Source organism: Corvus hawaiiensis, chromosome Z, assembly GCF_020740725.1.
Source record: "Corvus hawaiiensis isolate bCorHaw1 chromosome Z, bCorHaw1.pri.cur, whole genome shotgun sequence".
Classification (NCBI taxonomy): domain Eukaryota; kingdom Metazoa; phylum Chordata; class Aves; order Passeriformes; family Corvidae; genus Corvus; species Corvus hawaiiensis.
In genome coordinates, this window is record NC_063255.1 from 26,886,211 (window position 1) to 26,910,235 (window position 24,025).

At 51.4% G+C, this 24,025-nt stretch overlaps 1 protein-coding gene across 1 annotated transcript; it reads right to left on the bottom strand.

The window, feature by feature from the left end:
* Nucleotides 1-1,547: 1,547 nt before the first annotated feature.
* Nucleotides 1,548-23,003, bottom strand: LOC125319482 (serine/threonine-protein kinase PAK 3-like). The gene is made up of 13 exons (XM_048290701.1): nucleotides 22,970-23,003; nucleotides 19,830-19,964; nucleotides 19,211-19,552; nucleotides 18,619-18,786; nucleotides 18,123-18,294; nucleotides 17,727-17,790; nucleotides 16,986-17,034; nucleotides 16,092-16,204; nucleotides 15,301-15,418; nucleotides 14,384-14,483; nucleotides 13,744-13,940; nucleotides 3,083-3,220; nucleotides 1,548-1,726 (listed from the first exon to the last, which is right to left on the bottom strand). The coding sequence occupies exons 3-13, from the start codon at nucleotides 19,382-19,384 to the stop codon at nucleotides 1,637-1,639; spliced, it is 1,383 nt and encodes a 460-aa protein (XP_048146658.1). The 5' UTR covers nucleotides 19,385-19,552; nucleotides 19,830-19,964; nucleotides 22,970-23,003; the 3' UTR covers nucleotides 1,548-1,636.
* Nucleotides 23,004-24,025: the final 1,022 nt, after the last annotated feature.

Consider the following 24,025-nt stretch of genomic DNA (forward strand, 5'->3'; position numbering starts at 1 on the left):
AAGTCAAAGGCAAACAAGCTCATGGCCTGATTCCAGAACAGCCCAAGCAACCTTCATGCCTGCTGGCAAGACAAGAAGGCTCTTCACACCTTAAAGGCTGCTTAGCCCTTTGCAAGACCTTTGCAGGACCAAAACATCAAGATCTACAGCAGAAAGATGTGGGGGGGTTGGATTTTTTTGCTCACTGCATGGGAGTTGCTTCAGTTGCTGTTTTGAAGGTCTTGCCTAAGTTGTTGTCCTAAAATACAGTAAAAAAAGGCTGTGTTTTTGCTAAATGAAGACACGATGCGTCTGTCTTTCAGACAGGAATAAAGAAAACATAGATTGCCAATTAAATTTATTCTGCTCCTTTCTAAATCAGCTCACTACACAAGCACAAGCCTCGGGAACATCCCCAATTCCCTCTCTGCCAGCAACTCAGAGCTGCATGGTGCCGTGCTTGCCGTGCACCGGAGAGCACAAAGCAGGCTGGCCTGGTGGCCCCGAATATTTCTGCAGAACGCTCTGCATTTCACACCTTTGCTCTGACTCAGTGCAGAACTCCGGGATTGCGGGCGCTTCCTCCCAGAGCTGTGTGAGGCACTGGCTCCTGCAGATCTGTCGCTGCCTCCCGTTGGCCTCGGTGCCCCTGGCAGAACTGCCGTGCCTGAAGGACGCTGCCCTGTGCTCGAGCCTGCGGAGCAGCCCGGCTCCCTCCCGCTGTGCCCAGGCTGCTGCACACACTGCTAACCTTTCCCAGGAGTTACAGGGCAGCCGGCAGAAGAGTAGCAATCCTCAGCCGGGGCACCAGCCCTCGGCTGCCTTTTGCCTTTCTCTCCTCCTGTGCCACCTCCAGACGGCCAATGGCACCAGTCTGCGCTGTGCCCAGCACGGCTACGCTTCCCTCGGGAGCAGCCAGCTGCCGCTTTGGCTCTGAGATGGGAGGATGTGCCCGCTCCCTGGAAGAGGCACCCAGTGCCAGGCTGCTGCCTCTTGCAGCTACAAGGGCCTCCTGCCAGCCTGCCTCTGCCGAGCCTCAGGCTGCTCTGGGCTCTGCCAGGGCTCTGCTGGGGCTCCGGCCTGGGCAAGGCCGGGCCGCTCTCACCTCACGGTCGCCGACAGCTCTGCATCAGACGAGACCTTTCAGAGCACCCTCGCTGACCTTTCTGCTTTCTCAGCTGAGCAAGACTCTCCCCGAGCCAAAGAGATTGCACCCAGGGATACAAATCCAAGTGGCAGGAACCCCAATGCTCTCGAGTCACAGCTGAACGCCTGCATCTGCACAGGATGTCTTGGCTGCAGCACTCCTCCTCTGGTTTTGCCTGCAAATGCCATTGCCCTTTCTGCCTCAACTACAAGCACAATGGCTGGACAAAAACCGGCCAGTGTGCCGTATTCCAAAGGCAGTGTGGTCTGGAGAGGATGAATGAAGAAGAGCCTGCCCCACTTACAAACCACACCAAAGAAGCCATAAGTGTCACTTTCCACCTTTAAGGAACAACTGACAATTCAGAAGGAAAAGTTGAGCTTAATCACAGGGTGAGAAAGAAAGGAATCTTACAGATGAGTTGGGGTTTCAGAAACTTTATTTATTCAGAATACTACTCTACAATCCGAATCCAAGCTGCTTTTGGAATAAATGGTCCTGACGTGATTGTCACAGTCCTTCCCCCTCCTTCCTCTTCTTCACTGAAATAATCAGTGGCACCAGGCTGGACACAGACTTGACTGATGTTATAAATTGATGCTGCCCAAAGGAAAAAAAACAACAAAGAAAAAAGAGCCATGATTTTCCAAGCTCAGGGCTTCACAGGCTCAATCAGGATTCCTCAGGTCCTTAGAAAGATGCTGAACGAGGACTGATGGGACCATCTGCACCTCCATCTTCATGTGCAGGACCTTGCCATCACAGGCAAACCTGGCCCAGAATCCCACTCATCCACTCATCCAGGTGTCTTCATCTTGCTGGCATTTTTGCCCTGCCAGTGCTCTAGAAATGGTGCTTTCTGTCCCCGGGGTTTCTTCCTTTCAGGAAACTCCAAAGCCTCACATAGGTCCCTCTCTTTGAAAGACGGCACTGTGCTAATTTCCACAGGGAGACAGAGCAGTGTCTACCTTTCCATCCCCTGCCCCTCCTGTGCTGGATGGCACCTTCCTTCCCAGCAGGGACGGCCAAGTGGCAGGGAGTCCAGCAGCTCCCTCTCTGCCACTCAGCCTGACAGTAACCCTGGGCCAGTTCCCATCTGCTTGACCGTTCCAGGCAGCAGATGGGGCTGTGACAAGTCCCTCTCAGCTTCCCTGTTTGGGTGGCAGAAACCTGTAAGAGTGGGGCAGGGGGCACAAGCCAGGGCCCCTCAGAGGCTCACAGTGAGCCTCCCCCAGCCCCTCCTTCCCACAGCCAAATCTCTGACCACTGGGCTGGGACTGGTTTCCTTGGGTTCCTCCACCACCATTTCAAGCATCTGTACCCCGCATTGCTCTACTTCAATACATTTGCCATCAGATAGAACTGAATACTACCCCACCAAATCACAAAAAAGGGTGGCAGAAACAATCAGGACAAAGCACCTCTCCTCTGAGGATATGTGGAGAGAGTTGGGGTTATTCAGCCTGGAGAAGAACAGGCCCCACTGAGACTTTATTGTAAGTTTCCAAATCTTCAAAGTGGCTTCTGAGGAAATGGAGGACACCTTTTCAAACAGGGCCAGTTACAATAGGATGTGGGGTAATATTTTTAAACAGAAAGGGGATTGAGTCAGATTAGGTGTAAGGAATACTTTGTTTACTCTGAGCATGGTGCAACAGTGGCACAGATTGTCCTGAGAGCTGGTAGGTGCCCCATCCCTGGAAACATTCCAGGTCAGGTGGGAAGGGGCTCTGAGCAACCTGATCTCTTTAAAGTTGTCCCTGCTCATTGCAGGGTGCTTGGACCAGATGACCTTTACAGGTTCCTGCCAGCCCAGCCCAGTCTAGGATTCCTCACTGTTGTCATTTGAAAAGCACCAAGAGGGAGGTCAGGAGGACTCATCTGATGCCTTGGACTTCAGTGGAGGAGGAGCCCATCCTCGGACACTGTTTGACCTGCAGCCCCTTTGCATTTTACCTGCAGGAGCTCCTTGGCAGACCAGCGCCACTCCTCGTTTGCCTGCAGGCAGCAGCTCAGGAAGTCACGCAGCGAAGCCGAGAATAGCTTGGGCTGCCGCAGCTGTGGGGTCCCTCCTGTGGCTAACAGGAGTTCAGCCTGGAGAAAAAGGAAACATGAGGCTCCACCTGCTTCTTTCACATCTGTAAATGCTCTCCCAGAGCCCATTACTTAAGCTCCACTGTGCAGTGGCAGTTTGTGCCCTGGCAGAGATGCAGAGATGACTTTCCTATACCAACAAAAAACCCAAACCCCAAAGCAGCTGCAGCTTTTCTAACAGTCAGCAGATCTTGCCTTGGCAGCTGATTTGATTGGCTGACCTAGTTAGGGGCAACTACGTCAGCAGAAGCACGTTTTGCTTCTCTGAGGATTCACACCAGCTTGACAGGCAGTTTGGAAGAGGGACTTTGCTATACTAACTATCTATACTATCTCTAAGGATTATTACATGAAAAGGATTTCTGCAGTGCTTGTTGGTCCCTTAAGCACAGCTTCCATTAAACAAAACTCATCAAGCTTTTTATCCTGTTCTTGAAAACAATGGTAATTGGAAGAAAAGAAAGGAAATCCATCAGATTTTCCTCAGGTAAGGAAACAAACATTTGGAAACTCATGTTGAACACAGACACATTAAGATGCATGCAGAAATGTATTGGGATGAAAATGCCTGTTTGGGCACACAGGAGCCACCTGCAGCTCTGTCTCGCAGCAGTCTGCAAGTTCCAGCTTCTCTGATGTGGCAAATGAAAAACTTTTCATGGTCAAATCAGCAGAAGGAGAAATGCCATCCCTATGGTAACCCTCTGCTCCTCTGGATACTCAAGTCAATGCATTAATGATGTGCCCATCCCAGAAAGTGCCAGGTAAGAAATGGGAGGTTTTGGCAGGCTCTCCATGTCACCAGGCTCCAGCTTGGTCACGTAGAGAACATGGCTTGGGCTATGACAGAAATACGGTCACTAAGTGTTTCAGCAGTGTGGGGATCTGTTAATCCATTGCTTCTCCTATTTCACATGCTCCCCTTGTTCCCTCCCTGGCCTTGGCCACTCCCTCGGTTTCTTCCTATTTGCTTCTGTACCCCAACCCCACCCAGGGACCGCCCCTGGGCCCCTGACAAAATCATCCTGCACTCAGACCACGCTGTCTCTGCACCTCTGAACATCGTGGGGGCAAGATGCGATTAAAGTCATCTCAAGCCCTCATGAGAGACCCTTCTCTACCTTCTTTACCATCCACTGCGTTGTAACGCTGCCAGCTGCCGGAGCCAGATCGTAGGGCTGTCCGAATTGGACTCGGGGATGCGATTAATCGCATGGCCCTAGGAAACCCTCGCTGAGCTTTCAGGCCACAGCAGCCTGCTAGGCAGAGTCCAGCGGTTACAACACAGCAACATTGCACAGGAAGCAGAAGAGACTATGTGGCCTTTATACCCTCATGCCCAGGTTTTAGGCAAGTGACAAGAAACCGTACAGGGAGTGCAGTGTTCTCCAGAAAACCACTGTTTTAGAAACTTTGTTGGGTTTGATTTCTTCCCTTCTTTTCTGGAAAGATAACACCAGTTCTGAGACGCTTGCTTCAGGTTTTATAGGACATCTTCACAGACAGACAAGCGAAAACAACTGGGAACCCAGAGCAAAGTGTTGTCTGAGAAGAGCTGGGGAGTGTTTGCCTGTGGTAAGGCTTGAGTTGTCTGGGGTTCCCCTTCCATGATGTGCAGTAAGATCCAGCTGCTCCCCAGAACTCAGTCCTTCTGGGCACACAGGCCTCTGGAAACACTTGAAGATTCCAGCCTTTCTCCTCAAGAGCATCTAACCTAAGCTGAACTCCAGTTTCTTCAGCAAAGCCAAAGATGCTCACTTCAATGCAGCTGGTAGTGTTCATGGAGCTTAGCAGGTCACCCTGTGTCTCGGTTTTGAAAGACAGGTGTCTGCTAAGGAAGGCAGAGGCCCCCCTTGAAGTGGCAGATATAACCCCTTTTCCCTCCAAGTTATTATATTTTGAAATCAAGGGCCTTTAGGCAAAGATGTGGGAAATAGGAATAACAGTTCTTTACTCTATATATATATATGTATATAACCAGTCAAACAAAACAACAACAACTATGGCAGTAACAGCAAACACAAACCCAGTGCCAGCCTTCTCGGCTGTCAGGCCCTTTCCCCTCGGGTGCAGTTCCGCTCGCAGCCGGCAGGGGCGCTGGCGGCTCCCGGTGAGCAGGGCAGGTGCGATGGTTCCCCCGCGGCTGCAGGGGGCGCTCCGGAGCGAGCTCGGAAAACCCGCGGCTCTGGTGCCCCGGGATCCCGGGAAGGGATGGAACAAAGGCTTCACAAACCCCTGGGCAGCCGATCCCGGACTCTCAGGAACAGCAGGCTGGAATGGCAGGGACGAACGCAAATCCCGGGTGGCAGACGAGATGTATCCAGATGGGAAAAAACCACGGAGGCCCAGGCAGGCAGGGTGAGCAGGGCTACAGCGTAGCGAAAGCTCGAAGCAGCAGCGGAGCAGGGCAGCCACAGCCCGGTCTCCAGCAGGGCAGGGAAAAGCGGCTTTTGGGGTCCCGGCGTTGCTTCCAGCAGGAAGAAAGAACGGCCAAAAAGAAAGAAAGCAGCAGCTCCTTTCTCTGCAGCTTCTCTCTCCGGACGCTCAGAGCGAACTGTCCCCACACCCAGGTGTAGACAAAAGAGTAGCCAGGCCCGCCCCACTCCCCTTTTTGTCTTTCTTAAGTACAGCTATTTGTCCCCTAGCAACATGCATATGGGAGAAAATTCCTTTAACAGGAAAACCTAAGACTAAACTAAAACCCCAACATTATCCACCCCGAATTTTTTCCCATACTAACATGTTACATGAAACTTAACTTTTTTTTTTTTTTTTTTTTAACCATATAAATCTATGCATTACCCAAATTATATACAAATATACATGCTGATATTGATACAAGTGCAGAGCCATGGGTAGTTCACCCTAAAACAAGGTCCTCTTGAGGTAAGCATCGGGTCTCTCCATCCTTTTGCATCACCCACCAGGTGCAACCTGGTCCCTGAGCAAAAACAACCCCACGGATGGGTTTGTCTTTGCTCAAGGCAGACTTTACCCAAACAGTTTTTCCAAGCATACCTCTCATGTGCACCACTGGAACCTTATCTCCATCTGTTGTTTGTAGGGGTTCGGATTGGGCAGGGCCTGCTCGGCTGGTGGAACCTCGAGTGTTAACTAACCAGGTGGCTCTTGCTAAATGCATCTCCCAGTTTTTGAAAGTCCCCCCACCCAGTGCCTTCAAGTTGGTTTTAAGCAGTCCATTACACCGCTCAACCTTCCCAGCTGCTGGTGCATGGTAAGGGATGTGGTACACCCACTCAATGCCATGTTCTCTAGCCCAGGTGTTTATAAGGCTGTTCTTGAAATGAGTCCCATTGTCAGACTCGATTCTCTCAGGGGTGCCATGCCTCCAAAGGACTTGCTTTTCCAGGCCCAGGATGGTGTTCCGGGCAGTAGCGTGAGGCACAGGGTAGGTCTCCAGCCACCCAGTGGTGGCTTCTACCATTGTGAGCACATAGCGCTTGCCTTGGCGGGTTTGAGGCAGTGTGATGTAATCAATCTGCCAGGCCTCCCCATACTTGTATTTGGACCATCGCCCGCCATACCACAGAGGCTTCACCCGCTTGGCCTGCTTGATCGCAGCGCATGTCTCACAGTCATGGATAACCTGGGAGATACTGTCCATGGTTAGATCCACCCCTCGGTCTCGTGCCCACTTATAGGTGGCATCTCTGCCCTGATGGCCTGAGGCATCATGGGCCCATCGAGCTAGGAACAGTTCTCCTTTATGTTGCCAATCCAAGTCTATCTGGGACACCTCTATTTTCGCAGCCTGATCTACCTGTTTGTTGTTACGATGTTCTTCATTAGCCCGGCTCTTGGGGATGTGAGCATCTACATGACGGACCTTCACGGATAGCTTCTCTACCCGAGTGGCAATGTCTTTCCACTCTTCAGCAGCCCAGATTGGTTTTCCTCTGCGCTGCCAGTTTGCCTTCTTCCACCTTTCCAGCCAACCCCACAGAGCATTGGCTACCATCCATGAATCGGTGTAGAGGTAGAGCTTTGGCCACTTCTCTCTTTCAGCTATGTCCAGAGCTAATTGGACAGCTTTGAACTCAGCAAATTGGCTCGATCCACCTTCTCCTTCAGTGGCCTGTGCAACTTGTCGTGTGGGGCTCCATACAGCGGCTTTCCATTTCCGGCTAGCGCCTACAATTCGGCAGGAACCATCAGTGAAGAGGGCGTATTGTCTTTCACTCTCTGGTAGCTCGTTATATGGTGGGGCTTCTTCGGCACGTGTCACCTGCTCCTCTTCTTCTTCAGAAGATAACCCAAAAGTCTCACCTTCTGGCCAGTTTGTAATTATTTCCAAGATCCCAGGGCGACTTGGGTTTCCAATTCGGGCGCGCTGCGTGATGAGGGCAATCCATTTGCTCCAAGTAGCGTCGGTGGCGTGATGCGTGGAGGGAACCTTTCCTTTGAACATCCACCCCAGCACCGGTAGTCGGGGTGCCAGGAGGAGTTGTGCCTCAGTGCCGATTACTTCTGAGGCAGCCTGGACTCCTTCATAAGCTGCGAGGATTTCCTTCTCTGTGGGAGTGTAGTTGGCTTCAGATCCTCTGTAGCTTCGGCTCCAGAATCCCAGTGGTCGGCCCCGAGTCTCACCAGGCACCTTCTGCCAGAGGCTCCAGGACAGACCATTGTTCCCGGCTGCAGAGTAGAGCACGTTCTTCACCTCTGGTCCTGTCCTGACTGGGCCAAGGGCTACGGCGTGAGCAATTTCCTGTTTGATCTGGGCGAAGGCTTGCTGCTGTTCAGGGCCCCAGTGGAAATCATTCTTCTTGCGGGTAACCAGGTAGAGAGGACTCACAATCTGGCTGTACTCGGGAATGTGCATCCTCCAGAAACCTATAGCACCTAGGAAAGCTTGTGTTTCCTTCTTGTTGGTCGGCGGAGACATTGCTGTGATCTTATTGATGACCTCAGTGGGAATCTGACGTCGTCCATCTTGCCACTTTACTCCCAGGAACTGGATCTCTCGGGCAGGTCCCTTGACCTTGCTCTTCTTGATGGCAAAACCAGCTTGCAGGAGAATTTGAATTATTCTCTCTCCTTTCTCAAACACTTCGGTTGCAGTGTTCCCCCACACAATGATGTCATCAATGTACTGCAGATGTTCTGGAGCCTCACTCTTTTCTAGTGCAGTCTGGATCAGTCCATGACAGATGGTGGGACTGTGCTTCCACCCCTGGGGCAGTCGGTTCCAGGTGTACTGCACGCCCCTCCAGGTGAAGGCAAACTGAGGCCTGCACTCTGCTGCCAGAGGAATGGAGAAGAATGCATTGGCAATGTCAATAGTGGCGTACCACTTTGCTGCTTTGGACTCCAGCTCGTACTGGAGCTCCAACATGTCTGGCACGGCAGCGCTCAACGGTGGAGTCACTTCATTCAGGGCACGATAGTCCACAGTCAATCTCCATTCCCCGTCAGACTTGCGCACAGGCCAGATGGGGCTGTTGAAGGGTGAGTGGGTCTTGCTGACCACCCCTTGACTCTCCAGCTCGCGGATCATCTTGTGGATGGGGATCACAGCATCTCGATTTGTCCGATACTGCCGGCGGTGCACTGTCGAGGTGGCAATTGGCACTCGTTGCTCTTCCACTTTCAGGAGCCCAACTGCAGAAGGATTCTCAGATAGTCCGGGCAGGGTGTTCAATTGCCTAATGCCCTCTGCCTCCACAGCAGCAATCCCAAATGCCCACCTGAGTCCTTTTGGGTCTTTGTAGTAGCCATTCCGGAGGAAGTCTATGCCCAGAATACACGGGGCCTCTGGGCCGGTCACAATCGGATGCTTTTGCCACTCCTTCCCAGTCAGGCTCACCTCAGCTTCCAAAAGGGTCAACTGCTGTGATCCCCCGGTCACCCCAGCGATGGATACAGGTTCTGCCCCCACATGTCCCGATGGCATTAAAGTACATTGTGCCCCAGTATCAACCAATGCATCATATTTTTGTGGCTCTGATGTGCCAGGCCATCGGATCCACACCGTCCAGAAAACTCGGTTCTCCCGTGCCTCTTCCTGGCTAGAGGCAGGGCCCCTCTAGCCCTGGTTATCATTCTTTCCCTGGGCGTACATGCTCGAGGTACCTTCAAGGGGATCCGACATATCATCCTCCCTTCTGTAATACCTGGCAGCTCGGTCACGGGAGGCTGAGGCTACCTTCACCTTAGCGGAACCCCCTCGGTTAGTGCCTCCCTCCTTGAGTTCACGCACCCGCGCTGCCAGGGCAGAGGTGGGTTTCCCATCCCACCTTCTCATGTCTTCCCCATGCTCACACAGGAAAAACCACAGCTCAGCTCGTGGGGTGTACCCTCTCTCTCTAGCAAGGGGACGACGGGCTCTGACTTGGGGGCCTGTGACTCGCACTGGTGCCACACTGACCCTCCTCATCTCCTCCCTCATCTCCTCCATCTTCTCCTTCATCTCCTCTTTGAGGTCCTGGACCACAGCAGAGACATGAGCTTTCAGCGGGCCATTGATCATGCTGTCATAATGCCTGAGCCTGTTGGCAACAGAGCCCACTGTTTCTCGGGTATTGTCAGCATCAATCGTTGCAATGAAGGTGGTGTATTGCGATGGCCCTAGCCTTGCCAGGTTCCACATCATCTGTCCTGTGCACCTGACCTTATCAGGGTCATTATCATGCTGTCCATCCTTCCCAAAGAGTACGTCTAATATTGCCACCTCTCTTAGCTGTTGGATCCCTTGCTCGAGTGTCTTCCACTGCATTCTATGATGATACTCCTGCATTCTTTCTTTGTGAATGAACCTTTCTCTCACACTCATTAAGAGCCGCTCCCAGAGAGAGAGAGGCCCTGGCTCCCTCACAAATATCTGGTCCACACCTGGGTCCTGGGTCAACGATCCCAGATACCTTGCCTCACCATTATCCAGTTGCACACTTGTGCCCATAAGGTCCCAAACCCGAAGCAGCCAGGTGGTATAAGGCTCACGCCCCCTTCGCACAATGTCGTTTCGCATAGCATGGAGACTGTCGTGCGACAGGGACTCCGTGATGACTTCTGGCTCTGGCTCTCCTGCTGGTTGTGAGGGCCCTGGTTGCCCATCATCATTAACTGGTCGTACTGATTTGGTCTTATACTTCCTCCTTTGCACAGGGGCGACTGCTGCTGGCTGTGGTTGTCCTTGTGGTTCAGCTGAAGCCTGGACGGTTGTAACATCCGTGGGTTCCACTGCTGCACCATCGGACTCACCCTCTTTGGGGCAGGGAGAGGGTTTTTCACTAGCTGAGGAGGTGTATTCCCTTAGCAATTGGCATATCTCCTGGCGCACCTGGCCCATCTCCTGGCACATCTCCTTGCGCACCTGGCCCATCTCCTGGCATATCTCCTGGCGCACCTGACCCATCTCCTGGCATATCCCCTGGCGCACCTGGCCCATCTCCTGGCACATCTCCTGGCGCACCTGACCCATCTCCTGGCATATCCCCTGGCGCACCTGACCCATCTCTTGGCACATCTCCTGCATCCCTTTTTCCAGTACCCCCACCCAGTTTGGGTAGTCCATTTCTGAGGTGGACTGTTGGGCAGTATCAGTCTGTGGGGCGGGATCTCTAGTGTCTGGGGCTGTGGCAGGCTCTGGCTCTGGGGTAGGATCTCTAGTGTCTGGGGCCGTGTCAGGCTCTGGGGCAGGATCAGGCTCTGGGGTAGGAACTCTACTCTCTGGGGCCATGTCAGGTTCTGGGGCAGGATCTCTAGTCTCTGGGGCTGGTGTCCGGGTAGATATCCAAGCCAATCTCAACTTATCCTTGAATGCTAAATAGAGTAGGCCTATCAGCAGCAGATGGTTAGTATTCAGAGGGAATTTAAACCCTTCGAAAATTGATGGGGTGGGCCCAAAGAACTGGTTGAGGGGTTGGGAGAAAACTTCCCCTGGTGTCATTTCCTCATAGAAGGTACCATTGTTAACATAACCCCAAAAACATGTGCTCAGTGTGTGATAGCTGTTTATCCATGTGCCCACATTCCGGAGGAAGTTAAAAACCCATGAATTCCTCACCTTCTCGACCCATAACGCAAGCTGGATAACAGCAATGGTAGCCTTAGTCAGAGGACACATATTCAAGTAAGGAGCTGCAAAGGGGAAGAATATAGCCACGGCTACATGCCACCCAAACCAGGGTAAACTAGACCACATAGTGCTGCCTAACAAGGTTCCAATATCCAGCACACAAAATAAAGTTATCGAGGAACTGTTATTCCTTTTTCACCTCTATCTCTTAATGCCCTCAGGCCCCACATTGGGCGCCAAGATCTGTCTTGGTTTTGAAAGACAGGTGTCTGCTAAGGAAGGCAGAGGCCCCCCTTGAAGTGGCAGATATAACCCCTTTTCCCTCCAAGTTATTATATTTTGAAATCAAGGGCCTTTAGGCAAAGATGTGGGAAATAGGAATAACAGTTCTTTACTCTATATATATATATGTATATAACCAGTCAAACAAAACAACAACAACTCTGGCAGTAACAGCAATCACAAACCCAGTGCCAGCCTTCTCGGCTGTCGGGCCCTTTCCCCTCGGGTGCAGTTCCGCTCGCAGCCGGCAGGGGCGCTGGCGGCTCCCGGTGAGCAGGGCAGGTGCGATGGTTCCCCCGCGGCTGCAGGGGGCGCTCCGGAGCGAGCTCGGGAAACCCGCGGCTCTGGTGCCCTGGGATCCCGGGAAGGGATGGAACAAAAGCTTCACAAACCCCTGGGCAGCCGATCCCGGACTCTCAGGAACAGCAGGCTGGAATGGCAGGGACGAACGCAAATCCCAGGTGGCAGACGAGATGTATCCAGATGGGAAAAAACCACGGAGGCCCAGGCAGGCAGGGTGAGCAGGGCTACAGCGTAGCGAAAGCTCGAAGCAGCAGCGGAGCAGGGCAGCCACAGCTCGGTCTCCAGCAGGGCAGGGAAAAGCGGCTTTTGGGGTCCCGGCGTTGCTTCCAGCAGGAAGAAAGAACGGCCAAAAAGAAAGAAAGCAGCAGCTCCTTTCTCTGCAGCTTCTCTCTCCGGACGCTCAGAGCGAACTGTCCCCACACCCAGGTGTAGACAAAAGAGTAGCCAGGCCTGCCCCACTCCCCTTTTTGTCTTTCTTAAGTACAGCTATTTGTCCCCTAGCAACATGCATATGGGAGAAAATTCCTTTAACAGGAAAACCTAAGACTAAACTAAAACCCCAACACCCTGATATTCCTCAGGCCAAGGAATTACAGTGTAATTTGGCAAGACATCGGGTGAGCATTACCCAAGTGGTTCACGTGGAACCAAGGTCTAACATGCTGACAAGCCAGAGGGAGAGAGCTCATTCTGCTTTTGAAAGATGGTATTTGGAAACATAAGACACAGACTTGGAGCTAAATCTAAATCTAAAATAACAATGGAAAGAGGCCTAGGAGTCATCATAAAAACACCCACCAGAATAATAATAACTCTACGCTAGTGGCACTGAAATAGATGGTGACCAAAGAGACTTTGTTACTTTCCTCTTCTCCCAGAGGAAAATTTCTAAGCCTAAAGGAAAATTTCTAAGCCTAAAATGGCAAACGCACTCCCCCTGAGTAAAAAGAATTACGGCAGTTTTCTTTTGTTTTCCCACACCACCAGAGGTCACAAAGGGGGTTTTATCCTGTCCCTCTGCAGCTGAGCTCAGCCACTGGACACAGTGGGGAGCTGGAGCCCTCGCTGTCATTATAACTGTGCAACCCAGGGACGTCCCTGCTCCCGCAGGAAAGGAACAGGCACCGGGGTCAACCACAGACCTTGGATCCCAGCCCCAGTCACCTGGCTGCAAGCTCTTCAACTTGTTTAACGTACCAACAAACACCAAGGGTTCGGCACACAATTCTAACCGCAGTCTGAGAAAAAAACATGCTGAACTTATCCAGGCCACCCAGACACATGACAGAACAATGTACAGATGGTTTGATAGGCTGAAACTTTCAAAGACCCACAGGATTTGGATAAGATGCTACAGTTTGGAGGAAAATTGATGTGCTCTGGTTAAAAAAAGGAAGAAGAAAGTGTAACTGCTTGGAGATTTCTTTGGAGGTTGTTTTTTTTCTCTTTTTCTTTTTTTCATTTTCCCTTTTTCTTTTTCCCTTTTTCCCTTTTTCTTTCTTTCTTTTTTCTTTTTTTCTTTTTTCTTTTCTCCTACTTTTTCTATAAAATTGAAACTGGGAAGGTCCTACCTCCATTTCAAAGGGTATTTAGCAGACGTCTAACCTCCCCACTGAAAAATTCTTGTCCTTCAGAGACGGAGCTCCAAGAGTGTTCAAAAAGCACATGAGAAATGTCAGGCATGGCTGAAGGCCAAAATGGCAGGTTTCTGAACTGGCTACATGAAACTTCCCTTCTGATGCAACCAAAACTACAGCAGATGCTGATGTGCTGCAGGGCCATTTTTAGAAGGGGACCTTGGTGGAAGCAGTGCCAGCAGATGGCAATGGGATTTTGTCTGATGGAGGACAGAACACAGGATAGGTGAAAAAGACAGAGGGATCAGTGAGTATTTGCTCCTTACCGAGATAGGACTTTCATTCCAGTGAGGAACTTCTCGTTCCACCATTTCGATTCCCACAATTCCAAGAGACCATATGTCCACTTTGGGGCCATATGGTTGACCTGTCACAACCTCAGGCGCCATCCACCAAGACGTCCCGACCACTGAGCTCCTTTGATTCTGCTCAGCGGTGAGCTGAGCAGAGAGGCCAAAATCAGCTGAGGAGAACAAAAAAATTCTGTACAATTAGGAAACCAAGCAAAAGAACTCCCCACTGTAAGTCTGCGAATGCGCTGTTGAATCTCCTGGAAATCCGTCCCTGCTCTGTTTCCTCAGGACTTTAGCCAAGGAAATATGGAAGTGGCTGCTTCCAAAAATCCCCACATCTTTTAATGCTGCCCCCAGAAGTGGCTTTTATTCCCTGGAACCTTTAGATTGTAGCTCCCTCCCTCTGGAAGGGACACACACAGACCCAAACCAGTGCCACTCTGGACTGCTTTTTCCTCGCCATACCTCTGTGCATGTTGCAACTGTGCCTTCAGCTCGCTGCAGGGGTCCCTGCACTGCCACCAGCACCACTTTGGGGGAACTGGCAGTCACTCAAAAGCAGCCCCAAACCCCACATCCCCGGAACGCTGTGCCTGGCCAAGAATATACCAACCCAGCTTGACAGAGCCGTCAGTTCTGAGAAGGATGTTGCAGCTCTTCACATCTCGATGGATGACATGGTTTGAGTGAAGAAAATCCAGTCCTTGCAGGCACTGAGAGAGAAAACAGAGACAGGAGGATAAAAATTAGTGGTGTGATTTGAGCACACAAGAAAGGAAACAGCTCTAAAATATTCCCTTTCCAGGGGAATAGAGTGTAATGGCAGAACACAGTGCCATTGAGAGGAAGAGCTTGCTGCTCCAACACTACCTTTCTAAGGGAAGGCACATCAGCTTTTGAGAGAGCCAACGGGAATTGCTGTTCTAGACTGTCCTCTGCAAACCAGCCAGAATGACTGCTGCTGCAGTGGATGTGCTTTCTTCATCCAGAGGACAAACAAGGGGTTGCCAAGAAAGAAAGAGTCCCTCCCTTTGCTGTGAAGTGGGTCACTTTTGGGTGGGAGGCTGCATGGCAAAGGTTTTATTGCTGGCCTCAGCACAGACTTGGAAGTATCACATGAGTCACCTTTCAGAAGCAAACAGCATTTTGGGTGCACTACTATCCTTTTCAGCTGAGGACTCTGAGAAATGAGTCTCTTTTACCATTAGTTTCAAATTCTGCCACCAGCACCTTTGCTTTTACAGGCAAGGAATGCAGTGCAGACAGGCTCCAGGCAAACATTCAGAGAGGCAGGGTGGAGAACAGTAAATACAAATACAAGAGACAGAGTGAGAATGCAACAGCAGGAGATAAGAGTACAAGAACAGAGTACAGTGAGTGCAGGCACACTGCCACGCAGTTCACCTGCTTCCCCATAGCATAGCAGCCACACAGAAGCAAAGTTTGGCACATGGAACCACTCCAGTTCTCAGCCCCTGTTTCCCAGACAATCCTGCCCAAGCCCTCGGAAGCACAGGTGGGATCCCTGACCTCCCGACTGACGGCGGCCATCTCATCTTCAGACAGGTAGGTCTTGCTGATGACATCGCGCAGACTGCCTCCATCCATGTACTCCATCACCAGCCAGAGTTCATCGTCCACAAGGTAGCTGAAAGAAGGAAACCAGGCTATGGAAATGAACGTGCATGGCTACGCTACTGTTTGGAACAGACAACGATTGATTCTTGTTTCCAGGTCCCTTTGAAACGAGGACAGACTCAAAGGAATAGACGTTCCCTCTAGGCTGTGCAGTGATTGCAGTCTGTGCTGTGTCAAGGAGAAAAGCACAGCTGTGAAAAAGGAGATGTCTTAGATGGCCAGCAAGTGAAAAACGCAGTTTACTAACAGCCCAGATAAAAAGCTGTCACACACAGCTGTGTGTTTTTTATGGAAAAAAAGCACCTAGTCTTCCTGGCATGCACAGCAATGGAAAAGAGGGGCTGCAATCCAAGGGAAATCCTCTCTCGGATGGTTCATCAGCATTTAAGACTCTTGAGAAAAATCAAGCCCCAAGACAACGTGGTGGCAGTGAACTTAGAGGGTATTGACTTAGTAAGATAGCGCTGGTCCAGGCTTTTGAAGAATTTTCAAACTATGTGTGCCAGGGAAGACTAATGCAGACAAAATGCACTCTCTTCCCATCCATTGGAGATGAGTAGAGAAATAATAATTGATCAGTAATTAATGGCTCTATTTTCTGCCACAGACCAAAGTGGGCTTTTGACCTCTCATGCTTGCAGTAGGTAAACAAACATTCATGGGATAAGACCACGACCACTCACCTGTCTAAATAGTTGACCAGGTTGGGATTCCTATTCATCTTCATGACCATGAGTTCATTGACAGTTAGTTCCTTGCTGGTCAGTCCTTGGAGATTAATTTTCTTTATGGCCACCTAAAATGACAATGACAATGACAATCAGTACCTGAGAAGTTGGTGGCACGAGACCACAATGCACATGGAGCGAGTGATTTTGGAATGACACAGCCAAGCTGTGCCAAAGTGCCTTGTGATTAGACACTGGAGTAATTAGGAACTGACATTCCAACAGCCCATGTCTCCGCTCCCTTGGGGCCAGAAACAGGACACATGGCCACTGACGTTTTGCCTTGTCCACTTGGTATCAATGGTGTCTCAGCTACCACCCACAAAGCTCTGCCCACACTCTCTGCTGCTCTGCCTGGGATCCAGAGAAGTAATCCAAGCCTTGCTACTCTATGGCTACATCCTGGGCTATAAGCAGGGCTTAGGGCTTTTAGGGACGTCTTGCAGATCCCTCCCTACGTGCAGTTCCCAAGTGCAGCACTGCAGGTTGCTAAGGAACTACCAGTAAGATTCAGATGTATTTGCTGGCAGCCAGAAATGAGAATTCAGGACTCTGAAGCTGTAGCCACAAAAAAGCAGTGAGATGCTCTAAGGCACCACCTTTGTTCTAGCCACTGAGAGCGAGTGAGCACTTCCTTCTCCAAAAGGAACCACTGCTCTCCTTGCCTTCCTTCTGGCAGCTGAGAAGGACAAAGACTGTCCCAAATGTATTTTGCAGGCTGGCACCAGTCTGTGCTTCTTGTGCCTTTGCAGCACAGCTCTCCCGGTGACCCAAAGCTCCAGCCACAACTCACACCAGAGGGGAAAGCCCTCAAGAGCTGCAGAATCTGCAGGGACTGTTGACATTTACCTCTCCTCCTGTGGCATTGTCGAATGCTCTACAAACACTTCCGAAACCCCTAGAAACAAAACAGCAGCAAAGAAAGGAGAAGCCGTTTAGATCTTGGAGTGAAAGCCAGCCCGGACAGGAGATCTCTGCTGTAAGTGCCTAAAACCTGCAGGAGGCATGAGGGGTCTGCCAGAGGGCACATGATGCATTTTCCTCTCAAGTGCATGGGCACTGGGCCTGTTCCTGAAGCTTTGGGCTTTAGTGCCTCAGCTCAAAAAGAGAGCTTATTCTTTCATCTTGAGTTTCAGTTTCTAAACTGTGTGGTTCTAATCCTGACCACCGAGTATTTCCTTCAGCAAACTCTTGGAAAGAACTGTTCCTGAGAACTGTTATCTGACAGCTACCAGGGGGTAGGCTGCTCTTTCAGGCAAGCAAGATTCTTCTCCTTTCATTAGTGTGGCCGTATGATTTTGAGACATACAAAAATGCTAAGGAAATTAACACACAGCTGTCCCACACTTGAGAGACAGGAGATCTTCCAGCTCCTGTTCCTTGCTGCAGGCAAGACCGTGGCAGCATGGAGATGTCTCTGACAATGCCTTCTGACCACACTTACAAATTCTGACCAGCACTGAGGGATGGGCCAATCTAACCCCAGTGTCTGAACATGTTTGCAGCTTGCCTGACTTCACACTTGGTAGATATTCCAGCAGCAGAACACCCGGCCCATGGTTTTGTAGAAGGAACTGCGGTTGGACTCACCCGCTGCCGATATTTTCCAGTTCAGTGTATTTCATCACCGGATTTTCCATGCTCACCATTTTCCCTGAGGGAAACAAAGTGCAAGATGCTCACTTTAAAGCAGAGATGCCACCTTCCAGGAGATACAAAAGGCAGCCCCACTGTCTGGGGCTCTGAGCCTTTTGTGGTCATCTGGGTAACAACAACAACAGCAACAAGAACCACAACAGCAACAGCAACAAGCCAGGCAGCTCTGCAGAACACGTTGCTGGCACGGAGACTGATTTTCTGCAGCAGTTCCTGTGAGGAGTCCTAAATGTCCCTGTGACGCCAAACTGCGGAGGAACATTTGGCACAGCTATGCTGACACATGCACACAATACACTGTCCCTCACACAAGAAATACACAAGACGTACTCAGTAGCTCCAGGGAGTCATCCTCCATCTCCTGTTGATGGGAAGAAGCTGTGTCAGTGTTGGAGCTGAGCAAACTGCCCAGGCTCCACTTCTCAGGCTGGGGTGCAAAGGCTCCTTTAGACAATGCTGCTGCTGCTGCTGGAGCAGGTTCCATGAGAGAGCCTGTGTAGATCTGAGACAAGAAATGAGTTTGTGTCAGAAAGTGTGGCTGGCAGAGATGGCCCTGGGATCACATTTCAAATGCAAGCCCATAGGAAGATGCTGTCAGCCACATGCAGGGCTCTTAAAATGGATTTTTTTGGATGTCCACTTCTCAAACCAGATGGGTCAAAACCAAAGGCTGATTTTACTTGAGTTCATGGCCAGATTCATGTTCCATTTTCATGGATTTTCTGAAGGATGACTGCCGCAATGACTATTCCACTTCCTCCCAAGCACTCTTTTCCCCCTCCAAGGGCTATGGACACACTTGCACCTCCTTGTTCTAATGTTCTACCTCCTCCCATTGAGTCCTCTTTTCCTCAGCCATCTTCAGGACGGGCTCAAGCTGCAGCAGGTCTGGCTGGGACAGCTCCTGTGCCCCACACCAGCCTTGGGGCTCTTTGTGGCCAATCACTTGCTGGAAGTCTTTGCAGGCTGCCAGGTGAGATGTCAACACTTCCACCTCAAGTCAAACAGAACAAAGCAGTCAGACACTACAGCTTATCCCTGTCAGCCATGGGTCACAGACTGTGAGGGAAGGGAAAGAACAGGTTCACAAGGGATACAGACAGCTTGTTTCAAGATCCATCAGGGTCACCAAGTTGACCTGCAAAAACACCTCAAGAAACAAGGAGAGCAGGAACAGGCCAGCAGGAATCCATTTGGATGACTGCTGGCCAACAGGCCAAAGGACTAGTCGCACTGTCCAGGGCAGCAGCTGAGATTCAGCAGCCCAGGACGTGTCCTTCAGAGTGGCTGTGATAGAGACCACAGCAGGATGGCACTCAGAGACATCACCCAGCCCGCCTGCTGCTCTGCAGAGGAAAGGTAGGAAGGGCAGAAACCACCAGTTTGGTGACTGCAGCGGCTATCTCTGCTTCACTCACTTGCTTTTCTAGAGCCTCTTGCTCCTGAAGGAGGACATTCAGTTTCTCTCGGGCTACTTTTGTTTTTCCATCCAGTCTCTTCTCCCTTGCTCTTAACCTAGTCTCAGTTGCCTGCAGCTCTGCCTGCAGCTGTTTGTTGAAGTTCTGTAAAAAACAAGAGAGAGGATATTTCATGAGTGGAGTGGCTTCCACTCTTACACTCACCTGGTCTTGTAGATCGCCCCTCTGCTGATGGAGATTCTTCTCTTGGATGATTCCGATGTCTTCCTTGTTCCTCCTCTTCGCTGCCTTGATGTCACTCTGGGCTTCGGGCAGCTCTGCTTGTGGCTCTGCCTTGATGTTCTGTACACACAAATGCAGAGCAAGTGACTGGGAGCTGCCATCAGGCTCAGCTTTTTCCTCTTTTGGCCTCAAAATCACATTCATTCAGCCACTCCCTTCTGCTTCCCTACCCAGCTCTGCTTCCATTGGAACCCTCCCGTCCCAGGGCTGGTCTCTGCAGATGACAAGGCTCTGTGCTTTCAGTGCCTGTGGGACTCCTGGCCTCCTCAGTCCCAAGAGCTCCGTTTTATGTCCCCGTTCCTGCCCTTCACTCTCTCACCTGGCTAGTCAGGCTCACCTGGCCATTCTCTTGTGGCTCTTCCACCTGCTGCCTGAGCTGCTCCAGCTGCTCTCGGGCTGGGAACAGCTCTCCCCAAGTCTGGCATGGCAACTCTGATAGAGCAATCTGCTCATGCTCTTTCTCTAGAAGGAGCTGCACAGAAAGCAAGAGAAGATGGGTTTCAACTTCCCATAAAACATTTGTGGGGAAGGACTCAAAGACTGATGGGCTCACACATTCCCAAAGCAATGTGCTGCTGCTCTCCTGGGTCCTTCTCTGCCCATGGGGAGGCACAGATTCCAAAGTGACATTGGCAATACAATCAGGGTCCATCTGGGACTGAAGCTCCAACAGACTCTTAGGCATCTGACAGGGAACGTGGGGCATTTCTCAAGGCTCTGCTGAGGACCTCGCTCCTCTTCTGCCGTGTCCTGTTTGTTTTTTAGAAGTGACTGACACCCAGCCCTGTCCCACAGCCCCACCCTGGCTCTGCAGGTGGCTTCCTGTGTGAGCTTGCTCCTTGTGAGAGACACTTCTGGAGTTCATGTTCTCTTCAGGCCTGCACTGCCATTCCTGCCTTTCTGACATCTACACTCTTGTTACAGATCCTGGATTATTCAGGAGATGAGGATGCGCACAAAGACCCTCCAATGGAGGTCAGAGGGCCTCTATGGCCACCTCAGTATATGGAGGAGGACCAAGGTGTTTATTGTCCTCCCTTTTTTGTCAACTGAGAATTCTGACCGGCAGTAACAGAGACCCTCATAAGGCCCTATTAACAAATTAACTTAGACACCCTTCAGGATGCCAATGAAGGAAACCATGTGTCCTGTAATGCATGTTTGACCAGAGTCACCAAACCCCAACAAGAGGCTGGGATTGTTCCACACCCATAGGACAGACCAAACTTTAAAGGATAAACAGGGGGAGGAAAACACCTCTGAGGGGAAGAAACAACCATCTCTGGAGGGGGAAACATCTCTGCCTGCTCGGGATCGATCGATGGAACATGTCTCTCCTCCTCTCCTGAAAGGATGTCTTTAGGTGAGTTTGCACCTCCAATTGCCTTGGAGCAGAGCCAGGGAGTTTCATTTAGATAGACAGATAGATAGATAGATCTATCTCACTGTTATCATCTCACTTTTCCTATACTTTCCATCACTACACACAACAACATTCGGTAGGCAGTGCCCTGATCAGCGGCAATCCTGAACTTGCTCTCCTGTTGCCTCAATAAACCTCACTCTTGGAGAACCTGGAGCAGTAAGGTCCTTAAGGAATGCGATCAGACCCAGGGCACTGCACTGGGAACTGCACTCTTTGTGCATCTGAACTGGGGCAAGTTCTTCTCTTGGACTCAACCAGACTGACAATGTTAAAGTGGCTGCAATCAGAAATGAGGCCCATCCCAGCCCCTCTGATCTCTGAAGACCAGCCAGAATGCAAGGGCGTTGATTTCCTGCTGAAAAATCCCATACCTGAAATACAACACATTCTGATCCCCTGGGATGCGAAAATGAACAGGGGCTGATAACCTGAAAGTGATATGCAAGGCACTACTGGCTGGCCGGCCACCAGAACAGCTCCTTCTGCACCAACGTCCCTGCCCCAAACTACGTGTTCTCATGAAAAACACAGCATCTTCCAGAACCGCGACCTTGTAAACTAAAAGTCTAGCACAATCTCGTTCAGTGCTGGAAAAGGGCAGGAAAGGTTGAGCAAAAGCACCTTTGCTTGCTGGAGAAAGAGAAAATAAACAGGGCTTCTCCTCCTAGCAAACACACAAACCAAGAGACCAAAAGACAAAAGTGTCACCTGCTGCACTGTCTAAAGCCCTTGGGTGCAGGGAGGGGATGCTTGGCAGGGGATGCAAGGGCACTTGTGGCGAGCACTGTCATGTAGGCATTTAGGGAAGTCTGGTTGAAGGTCCCTCAGGAGCCTCCCTTTCTCCAGCCTAAAGCTGCCTCAGCACCTCCTCATGGGACTTGGGCTCCACACCCTTCCCCAGCTCCCTTGCCCTTCTCTGCACACGCTGCAGTCCCTCAAGGTCTTGCTTCTTCACAGGGGCCCAGAACTGGACCCAGCACTCGAGCTGCAGCCTCACCGGTGCCCAGCACAGGGGGACGGTCACTGCCCTGCTCCTGCTGCCCCACTATTGCTGGCACAGGCCAGGATGCCCTTGGCCTTCCTGGCCACCTGGGCACACGCTGGCTCACGTTCAGCTACTGTGGACCGGCGCCCCTGGCTCCTTTTCTCCCATGCAGCTCCCCAGGCACAAAGTTGCACATTTGACTTCAAATACAGCAGCCAGAACTTCAAGATCTCCTTCCTGTTCTTTGCCCTACGAGTCAGCACTCGTAGCGCTGCAGCTTTGGCCCAGCTCAAAGCTCCAATGCAGTTTTCAAATGGAGTTTTAAAAGCGGACTTCACAACAGAAAGTAGCTGCAGAAACATGGCAGCCTCTGACTTCTGCCACGGAAGAAGGGTTCCCAACTGCGCACTTTGTTTCTTTTGCCACACGGGAGAACAGTGGCCTCACACAGGTCCATGGACAACACAACCATCTCTTTGCAGCTTATCACAAGCAAAACCACAGGCGCACTCAGAGCCCCTGTCAGCTCTGCTCCTGACTGCTCTGCCTGAAGAGGCGAAAGAACAACCTGGCAACAAAGGCATCAAAGTCCCTGACTTCAAGCAGCAGCTCCCCGTCCCCAGTGCGTCTCTGAAATACTCCCAGGTAGGCCCACCCAAGAAGCTCATGTCGACAAACCACCCCAAAGAACTTGTGTGCTCACATCAACAGCTTTTGTGCCAGCAGCTACCTGGCCAGCCTGTGGAGTGGGACACGTCTCTCCAGGCCACCGTGTCCCCTACGTGTCTGGCAAGGCTGAGAGCGGTGTCCTTTGACCACTCCCTCCTCTGGGGACAGGGGAGCCTTCATGATTCACGTTTGCCCCTCTTGGAATCCCAGCAAGCTGGGGCCTAAACATGACAGGTCAAAGGCCATGTTCCAGCTCTCACTGGCTGGGGGGAATCCCTAGGTCCTGGCACGACTCCAGCACTCAGCATCCTCGGCCACCACCAGCAAGTGCTGGCCGCTCAGAAACTTGCAGCTCTCATTTCCTCTAAAGACAGCACCAACCAGAACTGGCACTTACTGGCTCACGACGTTCAGGTTCGCGTCTGACCACGGCTGGAGAGTTCAGGACATTTTGCTCCTTTTCAGCCTCTTCTCCAGGAGCAGAGGGAGCCAGAGGAGAGCCTGCAGTTGGTTCTGTGCTCTGTGGACAGGTTGTAGCGTGAGGGACAGGCAGTTACCTATCATTTCTAACCTTATCTCTCTTCAGCTCTACAACCGGCTCTACTAAGGAGCAATCATAACCTTGGATAGCAATGGCATTCCAAGTGCCTCCAACTAAAGTAAAATGGGCTAATTCAACAGTACTGCATATTGCTCTGAACTAGATATTCCACCCTGGCTACTCTCAGCAAGCAACGTTCTCTCTGCAAAACCCGGCTTTTAGTCTTCCACTGCTCTGAAATGCAAAAGCAGGTATTCCACAGCGATGCCTTTGCTACTGCTGCTGCAGACATGGAGAACTAAAACTGGATCAGAATCTCTCCCAGTGCTGGAAAAGGGCAGGAAAGGTTGAGCAAAAGCACCTTTGCTTGCTGGAGAAAGAGAAAATAAACAGGGCTTCTCCTCCTAGCAAACACACAAACCAAGAGACCAAAAGACAAAAGTGTCACCTGCTGCACTGTCTAAAGCCCTTGGGTGCAGGGAGGGGATGCTTGGCAGGGGATGCAAGGGCACTTGTGGCGAGCACTGTCATGTAGGCATTTAGGGAAGTCTGGTTGAAGGTCCCTCAGGAGCCTCCCTTTCTCCAGCCTAAAGCTGCCTCAGCACCTCCTCATGGGACTTGGGCTCCACACCCTTCCCCAGCTCCCTTGCCCTTCTCTGCACACGCTGCAGCCCCTCAAGGTCTTGCTTCTTCACAGGGGCCCAGAACTGGACCCAGCACTCGAGCTGCGGCCTCACCGGTGCCCAGCACAGGGGGACGGTCACTGCCCTGCTCCTGCTGCCCCACTATTGCTGGCACAGGCCAGGATGCCCTTGGCCTTCCTGGCCACCTGGGCACACGCTGGCTCACGTTCAGCTACTGTGGACCGGCGCCCCTGGCTCCTTTTCTCCCATGCAGCTCCCCAGGCACAAA